The sequence below is a fragment of the Lampetra fluviatilis genome, chromosome 71, assembly GCF_964198595.1.
Source record: "Lampetra fluviatilis chromosome 71, kcLamFluv1.1, whole genome shotgun sequence".
In the NCBI taxonomy this organism is placed as follows: Eukaryota; Metazoa; Chordata; class Hyperoartia; order Petromyzontiformes; family Petromyzontidae; genus Lampetra; species Lampetra fluviatilis.
The window spans coordinates 1024231-1041397 of NC_136345.1; the positions used below are offsets into that span (position 1 = coordinate 1024231).

General features: G+C 46.7%; 1 protein-coding gene across 1 annotated transcript in view; it reads left to right on the forward strand.

Annotated features, from left to right (window-relative positions):
- The first annotated feature begins 12055 nt into the window (after positions 1-12055).
- LOC144952998 (guanylate-binding protein 1-like) overlaps positions 12056-17167 on the forward strand; it is a 93434-nt gene continuing 88322 nt past the window's right edge. Inside the window, exons 1-2 of the mRNA XM_078883481.1 lie at positions 12056-12284; positions 13978-13996. Of these exons, the coding sequence (XP_078739607.1) occupies positions 12056-12284; positions 13978-13996 (248 nt within the window). The remainder of the gene's footprint in view (positions 12285-13977; positions 13997-17167) is intronic.

The following is a 17167-nucleotide window of genomic DNA, read 5'->3' on the forward strand; positions in this document are numbered from 1 at the left end:
GGGACCTACAGTGAGGGAAAAAAAGTATTTGATCCCATGCTGATTCTGTACGTTTGCCCACTGACAAAGAAATGATAAGTCTATAATTTTAAGGGTAGGTTTATTTGAACAGTGAGAGACAGAATAACAACAAAACAATCCAGAAAAACGCTTGTCAAAAATGTTATAAATTGATTTACATTTTAATGAGGGAAATAAGTATTTGACCCCTCTGCAAAACATGACTTAGTACTTGGTGGCAAAACCCTTGTTGGCAATCACAGAGGTTAGATGTTTCTTGTAGTTGGCCACCAGGTTTGCACACATCTCAGGAACGATTTTGTCCCACTCCTCTTTGCAGATCTTCTCCAAGTCATTAAGGTTTCGAGGCTGACGTTTGGCAACTCGAACCTTCAGCTCCCTCCACAGATTTTCTATGGGATTAAGGTCTGGAGACTGGCTAGGCCACTCCAGGGCCTTAATGTGCTTCTTCTTGAGCCACTCCTTTGTTGCCTTGGCCGTGTGTTTTGGGTTATTGTCATGCTGGAATACCCATCCATCTGGGCTGATTCCTCACCGTTCTCATGATCATTGTAACTCCACGAGGTGAGATCTTGCATGGAGTCCCAGGCCGAGGGAGATTGACAGTTCTTTTGTATTTCTTCCATTTGCGAATAATCGCACAAACTGCTGTCACCTTCTCACCAAGCTGCTTGGCGATGGTCTTGTAGCCTATTCCAGCCTTGTGTAGGTCTACAATCTTGTCCCTGACATCCTTGGAGAGCTCTTTAGTCTTGGCCATGGTGGAGAGTTTGGAATCTGATTGATTGATTGCTTCTGTGAACAGATGTCTTTTATACAGGCAACAAGCTGAGATTAGGAGCACTCCCTTTAAGATGGTGCCCCTAATCTCAGCTCGTTACCTGTATGAAATCTTTCTGAATGAGAGGGGGTCATTCTGTCTCTCACTGTTCAAATAAACATACCTTTAAAATTATAGACTGATCATTTCTTTGTCAGTGGGCAAACGTACAAAATCAGCAGGGGATCAAATACTTTTTCTCTTACTGTAGTTTGTGGTCTGGACCGGGATAGTGTAACTGTGTCTAGTTCTGCCATAGCGTGATTAGTTGGGTAGTCACCAACCGAGAGTATGTTGTGTTAATAGCCTGGAGTATGTTGTGCCAATAGTTAATAAACGTGTTGCTCCTAAGACAACGTCTGCAACTCAGTTGGACTCACTACAACTGGTGGCGAAAATGGCCAACCTGCTAGAAAATAGCTAGCAGTAGACGGTCATGTCTACACATCGCAGAGTTCGTACATGGGCGTCGGACGTTGAAGACGATGAAGAGTTGATTTCGCCCACGGCCGCCGACAACGGAGCGGAGGGGCTACCAGCGGAGCAGAGCGCCGTAGGAGCGTGCGGCGCCTCGCCATCGTTGGAGGCGCTCGTCAGAGATGCGCACAGTCGCCTTGCGGAGCTTCTTCAGATGGCATCCTCGATCCTCACTGAGTTGTGTCATCTAACTGCTGCGGCGAAGGAGGGAGCGGTGGAGTCATCTGGACAGAGCGACTCCGCTGCCATTTCACAAAGGGCGAGAAAGTCGACGACGCTGCCCACGCTCGCGGCCGCCATTTTACTGCTGGCGCAGATGGTGGAGCTGGCCAAGCTCGAAGTGGAGCTGTCCTCGCCGATGGGCATCCCGTCGCTCCACCGCTGACTGCCCTTCATTGAAGAATTTGTTGCTGCCAGCGGCGGTTGGGTAGTGTTTAAGCGGCGATTTTTCACCAATGCCGACTTGGCGGGATGGATGGAGGCAGAGGCGCTGAAAGCGCTGCCCGCCACCCTCGACGACGACGCCTTGTCGTCGAGGGCGACAGATCCACCCTCATACAGGCGTGAACACCCGGCAAAAGTTTGCCATAAGACGTAAAGAGGAGGGTGAGTCGTCTCTCACCTACCGTAGTGCGCTTTTGGCGCTAGCAAAGGTCGCGTTCCCTACAATGGACCACGACGGTCTTGACGCCTTGGTCCTCGAGAAGATGCTGGGAGTTGCGAAAGACCTCCATACTGTGCTTCCCACTGAGGACGATGTCGTATCTTCACTCCAGGTCGCCAGGTGCATCCAGGCGCAGCAGACCCTGCACCACGACAGGGTGTTGGTAGCGTGCACCACATCCTACACAGAGCCGGAGGCCTGCGCGGAGACGGAGCCTGGTTCGCTTCACCAGCAGGGTGGATTCCATTGGGGTGCTGTCAATTGGTGGAGGGACGACCAGCGATGGGCGAGGTCTTCATCGTCCCAGTCCAGGAGTGGCGGGGTCATCTGCTACAACTGCGGCTTGCCGGGGCACATCCAATCGGGCTGTCAGGTACCTCGACGGCAGCCCCCAGGAAGTCCACCTTTATACGACTCCCCGCTTCATAAGGCGAGTCGAGGCGCACGCCACACTCAGCTCCGGAGTTCACTACATCCATCGGGGGGGTTTGGTTAGGGTTGGGGTCGCGCGCAGGTTCGGGGGGAGTCGGGACGTGTTCGTGATGCGTGCCCATTCTCACCAGATCAGTGGTCAGAGCTGGCCCATCGAGTGGTCGCGGCAGCCGCGGGTTCGTCGGCCGTGCTCGGGTTTATTGAGGGAGTGGAAAGCCATATGCTCGTTGATACCGGCGCATCTTCGACCATTATTTTTGAATTTATCTATAACATTTTACCTCCCCGGTGTCTCGTTTTGGAACCTGTGGATGCTTCGTGTTATGCAGCCAATGGCGGATCGTTGGGATTAATTGGACAGATAATGGCTGAGTTGCGTATCTCCGATGTCAAATTGTCAGGCCACGTTTTGGATTCTACGGCCCTAGCCATCCCGTGTTTGCTCGAGACCAATTTTTAGGGCAAAATACCCCTGAAAATGTGTGTTGATCAGGGCTGTCTGGAATTGCTAACGCAATGGTGCAGGCGATTGCATGACGAACAGTGCAGATTCCACCTGGCGCACAAATGTTAGTGTCCCCCTGGTTGCGACAACTGTTTGATGTGCGCACTGCGGAAGAGGGTGTTGTTTTGGTATCCTCCAATTAACTTAATCGCGGTATGTCGCTAGTGCCAGCCCAGATATTGGTGTCCCAGGACCAAGAACCTTTTATTCAGATTCTTAATGCTGGGCCGGTCACAACGGTCATCCAGGAGGGTACCGTGCTGGCACATGATTCGTCGGCGTGTCCAAAGAGGGACGTTGTGGTAAGTGTCAGGGTCGGCGCTCAAGCTCGCGGGTTCAGGGATGTGGACGAGGGATGGATTGATAAACTTTGCTCTGAGTGCGGCGAATTATCTATGGGACAAAGGGGGAAGCTGCATGCTCTCTTGCGTGAATTTTCTGACATTTTTAGTAAAAGTAAATTTGATATTGGCCACAGATCCCTTTTGAGCCACCATTTTGATATGGGCAATGCTGCCCCGATTCAGCAAAATCCTTACCGCTTGAGCCCGGCTGAGAAGGAACAAGTTCATGTGGTGGTTGATGAGATGATGGCCGCGGACATGATCTCACCATCCACCCTGGCGGGAGCACGGTTCTTTACCACCTTTGACATTCTATCGGGATTTTGTCAATTTCCGCTCAATGAGGCTTCCATGCCCAAGACTGCCTTTCGTACGCTGCAAGGGTTTTTCGAATTTAACCGGCTCCCTATGGGCCTCCACTCCACACCAGCCACCTTTCAGAGGCTGATGGAGCTGTTTTTAGCGGGCCTCCAGTGGGATTTGTGCCTAATATATTTTCACAACGTTGTTGTCTTCGGTCGTGCGTTTGATGAACATTTGGATCGCCTGCGGGCTGTTTTTCTTAAGATGTGTGCGGCCGACTTGAAATTTAAACCACAGAAGTGTCACCTCCTCCAAAAATCGGTTCGATATTTGGGTAACATAGTAAGCAAATCGGATATCGCTACGGTCCCGGAGAAGACGTCGTGTGTCCGTGCGTGGCCGACACCCGACCTCAGCAAGTGAGGTGCGCATTTTTATCAGCTTTGCTTCGTATTATCCCCGATTTGTCACCAGCTTTGCATCCATTGCTAAGCCTCTCCACTCTTTGACTGCTAAGGGCCAAAAATGTCATTGGGGGGAGGAGGAGGAAGCCGCGCTCCACTCCATTCACGATGGGCTGGTCAAAGCCATCCCCTGCGTTATCCCAATTTTTCATTACCGTTCCTTTTGGATACGGACGCCAGTAATACCGGTATTGAAGCGGTATTATCTCAAGTTGTCAATGGCGTGGAGCACGTGGTCGCTCATGGGAGCAGGGTGCTGTCCCCGGCTGAGCAGCGGTATTGCATTACGTGCCGGGAATTGTTGGCCATTGTTGTTTCTGTGCAGCAATACCGGCCTTATCTGTATGGCAGACATTTAGAGGTGCGCTCCGACCACACAGCACTTCAATACGCGCTGCGTGGATCAGCCCTCGGGTCAATTATCACACTGGCTTGAAATGCTGCAGGATTTTTCGTTCCGTGTTATGTATCGCAAAGGTTTTCATCACACAAACGCTGATGCCCTGTCGAGATTGCCCGTGGGCGGTGGGTGTGCATGCTTGTCCAGGACGGACGAGCCCAACCCCCCTGGAGGCCCAGCTTCGCGGACTCGCTCAAAGACTCGGGTTGCATAATCCCCGCACGTTACACACTCCCACACCATCATAGGTTGTCGTGCTCGCGTGAGTTATAGCAGGTGATTGGCTGATCCTGCTCGCCATTGAGCTGACGAGAGTTGTTACATATTGTGGGTGGGAGATGTTGATTGTGGGGGCCCTGCATGTCGCGATTGTTATTGTTGTTCAGCATTCTTTTTATTGTTAGCCAATGTATAATTGTACAAGCGGGTTTGGGTTATTATTGATTGTTTTTGTTATTGTTGGAGCACATGTGCGTTATGTTGTTATATTTCGTCATTGCTTCATTAAGGGGAAGTTGACAGCTGGGACGGCTGAGTGGTATGGAAGGGGGGATGATGTAGTGACTGCGAGGCCACGGCAGGATGTATACTGTTGTGTGTACACCCTTGGCACGTGGTGTAGTACCAGCCCTAGTGGGGGCTGTGGTGAGCGCTGGTTAAGCGCGTTGGCACCACACAGCATGCGGTGCGGGCTCCCGTTGAGAGAGCCAGAGAGTGTCAGCCAGTTAGGGTTACTTTGGGGGCATGATAATCTAACTGACCTGGCAACACGTGACCGTATGATACTGGAGTGGGGCCACCAGAGGAGGGGGCCAATGGGTGGTCACATGGTCCGGGAAGAACTCTCGAGATCCTTCGGGCAAGGGCGAGAGAGATCCAGAAGGTGGGCGGGGCGCGAGTCGGAGCCAGCCCAAGCCCGGCCTGATAAAATGGGGTCCTGTGAGGGGCTCGTGGTTCTTACTTTTAGAGAGGCAGGAGATCCACATCAAGTTTGAAGAAGCCTCCAGCTACGCGGTCCGGGACCCAGATTGTGGTCCGGAGCGGGATAGTGGAACCGTGTCTAGTTCCACCGTGGCATGGTTAATTGGGTAGTCACCACACGAGAGTATGTTGTGTTAATAGCCTGGAGTATTTTGTGCAAATAGTTAATAAACATGTTTCTCCTAAGTCAACGTCTGCGACTCAGTTTGACTCACTACACATGTGTTGTGCAGTAGAACCACGCAGAGATGAGGAATAACATAACGGCTATTGTCGTTTATTAAACACTTTCTCACATGTCTTCCTACACTCACACCAGTGTAGGTGCACTATGTCTCGGTCCTTCACTCGGACAATTAGTAACTATTTTGAGCCTACCCCGGCTATACTCTCAGCTCTCTCACTCATCTGCCCGGAGCGGGGGATCAGCCACCACCGCTCCGCGATGAGGAGAGAGACCCTCTTCCAGCCGCTTCTTACCCAGGCCGCCATCGACGACACCGCCCCATCCCGGGGTCCTCCTTAAGAACCCCTTTGGGCGGCTCCTCCCCCCAGCTTGGTACCGCCCACCTTCTCGCAAGTGCCACCTGAAAGCCCCTTCTGTAACACATAATGTTACATCGTCCTTGGCCCCACATAACTCTCAACCCGTTCGCATTTCCTTCCGCTCGCCCCCCTCATTGTATACCCACACTACTCCTCTACACATGTGTAGTGACATGGAATGGGTCACTATGTAGCATAGCGTGGTTTGCTGGCAGAGAAGGGGATCTGCAATTGCAGCAGCCCTGTCTGTCAGCAGGTCACGTGATAGGCCAGAGAGAGGGATGTAGGGGAAAGGTGATAGAGGGGGCACGTGAGGGAAGCCCGTGAACCCGCTAGTAGGTTCTAGAAAGGGGGCGTGGCTGGGGTGGAGCGAGGCCACGACCGGGAGGATAAAAGGGGACCCCGAGCAAAGGCTCGGGGCTGTTGCTTGGAGTGGAATCCCATCGTCGTGCTGCTGGAGTCTTCGTCACCATCTATGTCTTCACCTTCTCGGCATCGTCAGTCAGGCAGTCTGCCAGCTGTCCTGACTGGGAGTGTAGTTACTTCTTCTAACCCGTGAAGGCTGATAATAAATATAGTGCCTCCTACTCCTAGTGTCTCTGAGTGCGTCACTGCACATACAAATATGCCCCCCCCAAAACAAAGATCCCCCGTAGAGGCAAAATAGACAGTTAGGTCAAGTGCGGATATTGAACACCTATGAAGACCAGTATGCACATGAGGGGCAGGTGGCCAGCACCACGCCCAACCGCCTTTGTTTCACTAGTGGTGATGTTTACAGACCGGATAAGGTAATCATTTGAGTCTGAGTCGTCCTAGGGGAGGCCAAGGACTGGTTTAGAATCGTCACTGGTGTTGGCCATGAGTGGGAATGGAAATTGGTTACTGGGTTCCTAGCATCGTGCGCTAACTGTTGTGCCACCACTCCACACACTTTACCCCTCTGCCACCCACGCCTCCCAACCCCCCTGCATCCACACGCGGTTCAAGCAGCATGGTACAGCTGCCAAGCAAATAGCTGCCGGTCGTGATGCGCCCGCTGCTTTCACGGGACGCCTTTTATTGATTGTTGCTTGTTATAGCAAATTCTCGTAAAAAGAACGCTCGTTAAGCGAGACAACTGTATAGCTCAATGGGCCTTACCTGGTAAAATGTAATGTTTTAGATAAGTATATTGTATGTATATCCTGCATGGCTTCCAAAGACGCTTTTCAAGGATGTCTAACATCCTTAACCAATGTCTATATTAGTTTCTGTGTGAGTGTTTGAATAGATGTGTGCCTGTGGGTGCATGGATAAATATATATATAGTATCTGAGGGTAAGTATGCATAAATGCATGGATATATATGTAGGTGAGTATAATATAGTTTTATTAGCTCGAAATTAGTTGTTCTGAGTGTGCCAACTATTGCCTCTCCAGGCCTGGCTTTGTCACCCTGTAGTTATATACTGTGGATAGGGGTGGGTAAACGTCTCAACACAATTTCATGTTGACTCAGCCAAAGTCTGCAAGCTAAGTACTATTTACTGATGCGATATCTTCCCAACGTGACTTGCACCAACAACTTTTTTTCGGAAGCATTCTTACTGCTCCACGTTTTTAAAAAGGGTAAAAATAAGTTTATATTTTTACGAGGGACAAATGTGAAAAAGGCATGTTATCTGGAAATTTTCTTTGTTACTTATAATCTCCACAACAACGTTGTTAGACTGATGGCCTTAATCTAAGTTGTCTTGTGGTTGTTGTTGTTTGACTTGCATTCCACTGGGATTTTTGCACACAGTGTTGGTGTACGGTGATTTTTCTGCAATATTTTGCTGTCTTTTCTTGGATTTTCTGTTTGCACATAGTCACTATAAGATGTATTCTTGTTCATGTTTTTTGTTTGTTACGGTTGCATCCGATTCAAGAGTTGAATGGCTCACAGGGCTATACCTACAAATGAACTTGAATTTGAACGTTAAATACTTCGTGTTATGTATTTACTAGCTTTGCCTTGAACCCTTATCTAACTGAACGGGTCAAAGCCTATAGACATCTGACAGTTCACCAGAATTGGTTAAAGCTAGCCTCACACTGCTGATGAGACACAGAATGTTGAAACTGGTTCAGAAATGTGCTTGTGTTGAATACATTCTCATGAAATGATGCACTCACAGCAGTTCACGTAGCTGATGGCTTATGTAAGAATATTTTTTTTCTTGTTTACGTGGAGGTACAGATAAGTAAAGAATTTATATTTGTTTGCTTATGTATTACTTGTCCAACTTTTTTGTTAGCAAGAGAGGTTTCTAACATGGAGTCAGAATCACTTTTAAGATGATCGTTTATGAACAAACTTCAGTTTAACGTTTTATTGGTATAAAAAAAAGTATGTAATCATCAGTTATGTTAAATCCACTGCTGAATGAAGAGCTCTCCAATTAGCTGTCACATATCTTGATTCCATGATTCAAAAAAACACCTAAAATGTAGAATCCGAAACAAGAGGCGTTGTTGAGCCGGTTTGAAATATCTCTATCTGAATCCGTTCGTCTAGTCGGGGTATAAGCACATGTTATGATAACAATGCTAACCTGCAAAAGGGGTATCCTCAAAGACGTATTATGTATGTTCAACTTATTTCCCAACATCTCAGACAACTTTGGCTGGCATGTTCTTGTTTATGTTAGCTGTGAACTGCACAGTGACCCAGAACATTCTATCACACGTAATCTCCTATATCCAGCAGCATGGTGATTCCTCAACAGATTGATCAGAGTTGTTTGCAGTGGATAGCCTTTGCCTAACTCTATTTCGGGGAATAACTTGTCCGTGTTCCACATGACGGTTTTAGCTGTAGGTGTGTTATCGATAAACATATTTCTGACCTTTTTCATATTCCAATGACCTTTGACTTTGGTGCAAAATATTATGTTGCTGAGCGTTATGATACATTTACACATTGGCAGGTTCAGCATTTTTCTCGCTAAAAGGGCCAGCTTCTGCTACTGGAATGGATATCCTGTCGGACACATGGACAGAGTTGGTGAGAACAGGACTACGATACGGTGGCTGTTGATGTATTGGCAGTGAGAGGCTATCAGTAAGGCTTCAACTGCCTAAATCCCCGCATTCTGCACTGGCTGCTCCAGTATAAATATGACAATTGTATTCATACTTAGCTCGGATTTGTGCTCAGATGCAATGTAGTAATACTTGTTCACAATTAAAAGAGAATTTGGTAAGGAAATATATCACCCCACCTTTACATGTATAGTGACATGGAATGGGTCACTACGTAGCATAGCGAGGGTTGCTGGCAGAAAAGGGGATCTGCAGTTGCAGCAGCCCTGTCTGTCAGCAGGTTTTGTGATAAGCCAGAGAGAGGGATGTAGGGGAAAGGTTTTAGAGGGGGCATGTGAGGTAAGCCCGGGAACCCACGAGTAGGTTCTAGAAGGGGGGCGTGGTTGGGGCAGAGCGAGGCCACGCCGGGAGGATTAAAGGGGACCCTGGCGAAGGCTCGGGCTGTTGCCTGGAGTGGGATCCCCTCGTCGTGCTGCTGGAGTCGTCGTCACCATCTACGCCTTCACCTTCTCGGCGTCGTCAGTCAGGCAGTCTGCCAGCTGCCCTGACTGAGAGTTGTAGTTACCTCTTGTAACCTGTGAAGGCTGTTAATAAATAGAGTGCCTCCTACTCATAGTGTATCTGAGTGCGTCACTACACATGCTTAGACCCGTTGCCTGGTTTGTTTGCAGTGTACTGGAATGACCTTTGAATGGTACGCGTATCTACGTACAGTGTTGATAAAGTTTCAAAGCTGTTTTTCTGAAATGGTCTTACCGGTCAACATTTTTAACAAGGTTAAAGATACTTTTATACTTTAGTAGGAAGGACAGATATGTGAAAAGGTAATGTTGTCTAGTAATTTTTTTGTTACTTACATTTTCCACAACGATACAAATTATTTAGTGTTATGTATTTATTAGCTTTGCGTTGAACCCTTATCTAAACATCTGACAGTTCAGCATTGGTTCAAGCAAGTCTCACTCCAGTGATGAGACACTGAACACGTCAGTTAAAAAATGTGCTTGTGTGGAATCAATGCTCATGAAATCATGCACTCCCAGAAGGCATAGATAAGTGAATAATTAATATTTGTCTGTTTTGTTTATATATTATCTGTCTAGATATTTCATAACTAGTAGAGGTTAAACATGAGGCAGAAAGTGTTTATGCATTTAGCTCTGATTATTACATGGATGTATAACACTCGTTTAGATTATCCATTATGAGCTAACTTCAGTATGTTTTCTTGGTGTACAGAAGTCCATCCGTGATGTTAAATGTATTGCTGGATGACAGGTTCCCCAATTTAGCTGTCACCTATCTTAATTCCACAATAAATAAAAATACAACTAAAGTGTGGAATCCAAAACAAGAGACAGTCTTGAGGCTTGAACGCTCTATCTGAATCCGTTGTCCCAGAAGCAAACTAACTCATGTTAGATGTTTTGGTTTGGCCACGTAATGATCTCACCAAATCATTGTCATGAAATTCACGAATAATGACCACAATATTAGTGACCATTTTAGAGTGGCTGGAGTGAATCAATTATTGCTCAATCATCTAGTAATTATTGTTATATTTACAAGGTAAGGCTCACTGATCCATAAAGCTTTTTTTAGAAGCGACCTGGCCACACATTATAGCTCACCAAAGTGGCTTATGTGGAAATGTATAGCAGCCATATACGCACATTCAATCTAAATGTGGAAGAAAAACCTGGAGTATCTTGAGAAATTCCACGAGACCACGGGAACAACATGCAAACTCCAAATATACAACAGGCGTCAGGGTTAGGGATGAACCCACGACCTTCTGCATATCAGGTGATTTAGTTAACATCTCACCACCGTGGCACCCCTGTTGGCACAGAAAATAAATTCAAGCTTCTTCAATGCATTTTTACCCAGATGAGTCATAAAGCCATTCCATGGCATATCAGGTGAGATTGCCAAACAGATGAATAGTTTTATTATGGATAAACATATAATCGTTTAATATGATGGTAGGGACTGTTTAGATTGGTTATGGACGATGCTGGTCATGATTTAAAGTCACATTCCATGAGTTGTTGGCTCAAGAGGTTTCAGATTGATTAACAACTGTTGTAGAGTCCTACACAGGTGTAATTCCAACGAGAGCCCAAAACCCACTTCAACACTGCCACCTTACCCACCACTTTCATTAGACGGGCAAACAAAACTTCTAAACCCGCACATTGGTTTCATAATTTCCATCTGTGTTCGCTATTAAAGTAATCCTTCTAGTATTACAAAGCTAACTGGAGGTCTAAAATCATTCAACTGTTACCATCATGTCGTGCTCGCAGTCACCACGAAAGCAAAGAATTAAAATCAAACTCTGCTTGTGTCCGAGGCTGCATGGGGGGGTGCAGCCATCTTTGACGTCTGCTTGCCAAATAACATTTTGAGGAGCCAGGAGACTGTTGAGGAAGTATGGAGAGCAATCCAGAGCCACAGACCAGGTCAAGCCCCTTGCAGAGATGATCTCCAAAGCGAACTGCTGCGGGAGGGTGGCAATTTTTTTGTAGGCTGCCCTATATAGATATCGTTATAACCATTTGGACTATAGGGGCATTCCACCTGAACAATCACGTAGCAACCACCAACCTTAAAGTGCCCTTCTCTGGTTGGCCAGTGGGCAATCAGACCTGATCTTAAAGCCCCACTTAAAACGGGTCTGAAAACGAAGTAAAAAACAACCCTGTTATCACAATTAACGAGGAACACAGCATTTTGGTCTGTATGTAATTGCCTTGGGCAAAGTTCACAATGTAAAAACTCTGACACCCCTTAACTTAACGTGAGAGTGAAGACCCAACCGACGCGCACACACACGCACACCTGCTGAAATATACAATTACCTGTTGAGAGTGATAAATACATACACCTAAGAAACAGACATACACAAACCTGTTGAGAACGATACAGGCACACACACTCGTTGAGAGAAACACAGAAGCTTAGCCTGGCACCCGTTAAGAGAGACAAAACACTCAAACATTCACAGAGATCAAGGCAAAGAAGTCATGACCACGTCGTCGCCGTACCCAAGCATGCCGCTTCCGTTCATCATGACAGACGACACCGGGAGATTCTACATCAACGAGGACACGGCGCAGGTTCTGGGGAGAATCAAGAAGCCCGTGGTGGTGGTGGCGATAGCTGGGAAATATCGAACCGGGAAATCCTTTCTCATGAACCGACTCGCAAGTGAGTGGATTACTAAGGTGGTTGAGTGTGTGAATGGATGGGTCAGTAAATTAGCTCAAGGTTGTGTATCTCCTTGAATGGGTTTCTAATCCGCTAAGTGGTCTGAAGTCGTCGGAAGGTTGCGAGTTCAAATCCTTTTAGGGTGGGGTTGACTCAGCCCATCATCAATGCGAGATTGTTTAAACTAGTATCATGTTATAGGGAAGTAAACATTCTTCGCATTTTGGATAGACGCACCCCACCATATGAATGTGGAATTTCCACCACTGGCTCAGGGCTCTAAACAGGTGTTGAACACCATGTCGATACTCATTGAATTAATTTGTACTCTATCTGTTCGGGTGAGTGTAAGGTCGGGTTAATGGTTGGGTGCATGTCAGGTTAGTAGAAGCCTCAGATCATTATTAAGACAGTGCTGGTCTGATTCTGGTGCGGGAGTGAAGCGTTGGTGACTGGTTACCACACAAAACGTTGAACCCAGTGACCTGAGTCTGATTCCCGACCATGGCTAACGTCAGTGCCGAGTAAAATGTGGACTAGTTCTGGTAACTCCACTTGGGGGTATGATCAAACAACTCATGTGACCATTCATCCATTAGTGAAAGTCTTCATCAGCCTCTGATCACATTCCCAAAGGCACACAACATCAAATGTTGAGGTAAGAACCAACACCTGGGTGCGTGAGTGGGTAAGTGGGTCAGTAGGTGGGTAAGTAGGTGGGTGAGTGAGTGGCTTAATGGGTGGATGAGTGAGAGGGTGTGTGGATCAGTTGGTTAGTGAGTGGATAAGCCAGTGAGAGGCTGGGTGGGAGAGTCGGTGGACACGTAGTTGAATTGGTGAATGGGTGGGTTGGTGAGTGGATGAGGGTGGGTGAGAGTGAGTATATGGTTGGCTGGGTGGGTGAGTGGGTGTGTTCCTTGATGGATAGGTGAGTGGATGGGTGCGTGAGAGGGTGGTTGAGAGGGTGGGTGGTGAGTTGTTGAGTGGGTTGGTGGACGAGTGGTTGGGTTAGTGATTGGGTGGGTGAGTAAGTGAGTGAGTGTGTGCGTGAGGTGGGTGAGTAGATGCAAGGTGGGTGGGTGAGTAGGTGAAAGGGTGGGTGGGTAGGTGAAAGGGTGCGTGGATGCATGGTTGGGTTGGATGGGTGTGTGGATCTGAGTGGATGATTGGGTGAGTGGCTTGATGGCTATTTGAGAGGGTGGGTTAAAGGGTCGGTTAATTGGTGAGTGGGTGGGTGGTTGAGTGGATTAATGGGTGAGTGGATGAATGGATAATTGGGTGGTTGAGTGCGTGGATGGGTGAGAGGGTAGGTAAGTTGGTTAGTGAGTAGAAAAGTAGGTGAGTGGGTGAGAAGCTGGGTGGGTGAACGAGTGGGTGGACGAGTGGTTAGATTGGTGAATGGGTGGGTTGGTGAGTGGATGAGGTTGGGTGAGTGGGTGATTGGGTAAGTTGCTTGATGGGTTGGTGAGTGAGTTGGTGGGTGAAAGAGTGGGTGAGTTGGTGCGTGAGAGGGTGGGTAGGTGAGGTGGATGAGTAGGTAAAATGTGGATGGGCGAGTGGAAGAGTGAGTAGATGAAAGGCTGGGTGGATAAGTGGTTGGGTTTTTGAGTGTGTGGCTGAGTGGATGAGTGAGTGAGTGGGTATATGGTTGGGTGGGTGAGTGGGTTATTTGGTTGGTGGCTTGATAGGTGGGTGGGTGGGAAAGAGTGTGTGTGGGAGAGTAGGTGAGGTGGTTGAGTGTGTGGGTTCGTCACTAGGTGAAAAGGTGGGTGGACGAGTGGGTAGATTATTGGGTGTGTGGGTGATTGGGTGGTTGAATGTGTGGGTGGTTGGGTGGATGAGTGGGTGTGTGGTTGAGTGGCTCGGTGGGTAGATGGGTGAGTGGGTGCGTGAGAGGGTGGTTTGGTGGGTGAGTGGGTGGGTGAGTGCGTGCGTCAGTGTTATTGTGACCTGCGGTATGGTTGTTAAAACAACAGCTTCCCAGCTTTTCGATTTAAAGCTTTCGTGACTGCAGGGATCCATCTTCTTGGTTCTTTCGGTAAAGTCACCGAAAGAACCAAGAAGATGAGCTTCCCAGCTGTGGACGAATTTGAGATACGTTGTAGGGCAATTATATGTATTCAAAGTAAAATTTTAAAAAAAGTGTTTGACCTGGAAAAGAAAACAAATATTATCTGCTGTCGCCTTAGCCTGATTAGTAATACAGATATTCCATAACAGGTCAGATGACATTGATGTACCTAACACATTCATGATTTTATTATGAATGAGAATATAATTGTTTAACATTATGAGAGGAACTGTATTATTGCTAGTCTTACGTAATATCATCGCCGAATTTTTATAGTTGACAAAATACGCGTTTTGTCAATCTATTCTAGAATTGTAACCAAGTTAGTGTTGTAAAATCATCTCAAATTAATTACGTTTCTTTGAGTTTGTCATGAGAACATTGCAATTACTCCAAACAGTGATACTTGATGTAACTTTGGATGCGTAGGTGTTCCATTTGTTGTATTCGGGAACCCCCTCTATGGGATTATTACCATCCACGAGTTTGAATAAAAAGCAGCAGAGTTTAAAAACATATGGAATGTCATGATAATGACTTTAATGCCAATGATGCAAATGGAATTTACATCAGTGTAATTGATCGTAATGTAATTTATGATTGTCATTATGTGTAACATTTACCAGGCTTGCAAAGGTTAATTTGCTCTTTCTCTCCTCTGGCCGCCGCGGGGTGGATTTCCACACAGCTCTCTCAATGACATGCGAATTTCTCTGCTCCAGCACCCCTACCTCTCTCTCTGTGCCCCACCCCCACCCCCTCTCTCTCTCTATTTAAGGCCTCGACACAGAGGCGTTGGGTCTATGTTGTGTGTCTCTTTCTGTGTTGTCTCTCTCTGCTTGTGTGTCTGTCTGTGTCTCCGTGTCTGTGTTTGTCTCTCTCTCAAATGTAGTTCTATCTGATGACGATTGCTTGTGTTGCAATCGAAACGTCGTATTCTATTATTTAATTTATTTTCTTTCTACGTGACTTTACCGAAAGAACGAAACGAGTAAATGCTTATGCATGTGGGAGAAACCAGAGCACCCGGAGGGTGCAATATTCAATGCCCATAGAGAAGGGAGATGTTTTATGAGTATCCACTTGGTTGTACTGCATTCTGCTGGCAAGCCAGGATATTGCATATCGATGCCAAGGGAAGGGAGTCTTACGACGTATCATGTGTGTGATACACCCACTCTTGCTTCCACAGTGATGGATTCCATGCGTGTGTCACCACTTCCGGCCTAACAGTGTTAGACAATGCGAAACAATAGACGGTGATTTATGAAGTTTAAACATTATTTTTCTCAAACAAGTCATATAAGTACACTTATAATATATTTTACCCTATATCCTAAGTTTTCCGGCTTCACACGGGTCTCAGTCATCAAATGTTGAGTAATATATTGCATTGCTGTCTTAGAATAATTGAATGCTGCATATGAAGTCGGTAAATGTGTGTATTTTGTTATGGTTTTTGGGTGGTGTGATACAGTCGCAAGACTTGACCATGAGAGAAGCATGCACTTAGCAGGTTGAGGCCAACAACTTTGAGTGATTGACTCAGTTCCTTATTGGTGCTCATTGCAAAACTGAGGTGGACAGGGAATTGATGGCGTTTAAGTTGACAGAACAGGTCAGAGTGATTCAGAGTGATTGACTGGAATGCGTGGAATGAATACATGGTGTCCTGCTGCATGACCAGTCATGTTTCTGGCTTTCAATTACATGGGGCATAATTTTCTTCACGACTAATCATGTACAATTGCAAAGTGTTCGTGGGTCTAAATTCCTGAGAAGCATGATGGGTACGCCAATATTTACGTAAATTTGTGTGGAGGCAGACCAGGTGGTTGCAGAGAGTTGAGAAATTATTTAGGGTCGTTGACTGCCTCATTAATGTCCAGTACAGTGTCAGTTGACTTGAATATGTAAGGAGTGCCTGGCAACTCGGAACGGAGGTCGTTGTTAGTGATATTAACAGTGTAATTTTTTCGTGCGAGGATGGCTCTGTCGCATCGCCACTTGTGGTCCAGGAATTGGCATGCAAAATCACCAATGACAGCTTCTTTAAGTTGCTGAAGTGATTCAAATGGTGTGCTAATGTTGGTCATCTAAATACTTCCATATCCATTGTCAGGTAGTATGGCTCCATTGTCATTTTTCCTATTGTTCTCCATCTTGAATATGTGACCAGACAAGCTCAGTTTCCTTCTCATTACCACTTTGTGTGGTACAACCCAGGGTTTCTGGAAGGCAAAGGTCTTTTCCTGTGAGCCTCTTTCCTGCAAAAGTATATTACGTGCAGCCCTCTTCTCCTTTAGCAATCTGCCAATGGTGGTATTAGTCTAGTCAAACCAGTCCCGGTGGTTGCACCTTGTGGTGCCAGGCAACCGAACAAACACCTTCTGTGCTATGTATTTGAGGAACTTCCAAAGATCCTCCATATCTAAGATGAACGCTGAGTAGCGACCCCACCAGTGCTGCTGCCATGGCTTCCTGGAACTGGGCAATTGTAGCGTCAGAGTCCAAATGGACAATGTTGACTTTCGTTTTGAAGGTTTAACACAGACTTCTTGATCTTAGCGCGCATTGAAAGGGACCACCTGGTATGCCACAGAATGTGGTCTGTGTCCACCTCAGCTCCATACATCATCCTGGTTATAACGATTTCCCAAACATCTCTTTGTTTGGTGATCATGTAGTCAATCATAAGCCAGTGTTTACATTGTGTATGCATCCAAGTTGTTTTTAGTCTGTAGAGTATTTTTTTACGCAAACATTGATAGCAGCATTATTCTATAAGCATCATATTTATACGTCTCCATGTCTCCATCTCCGTCTTAATCCAGGAATAAAAGGCACCCTTCATTAT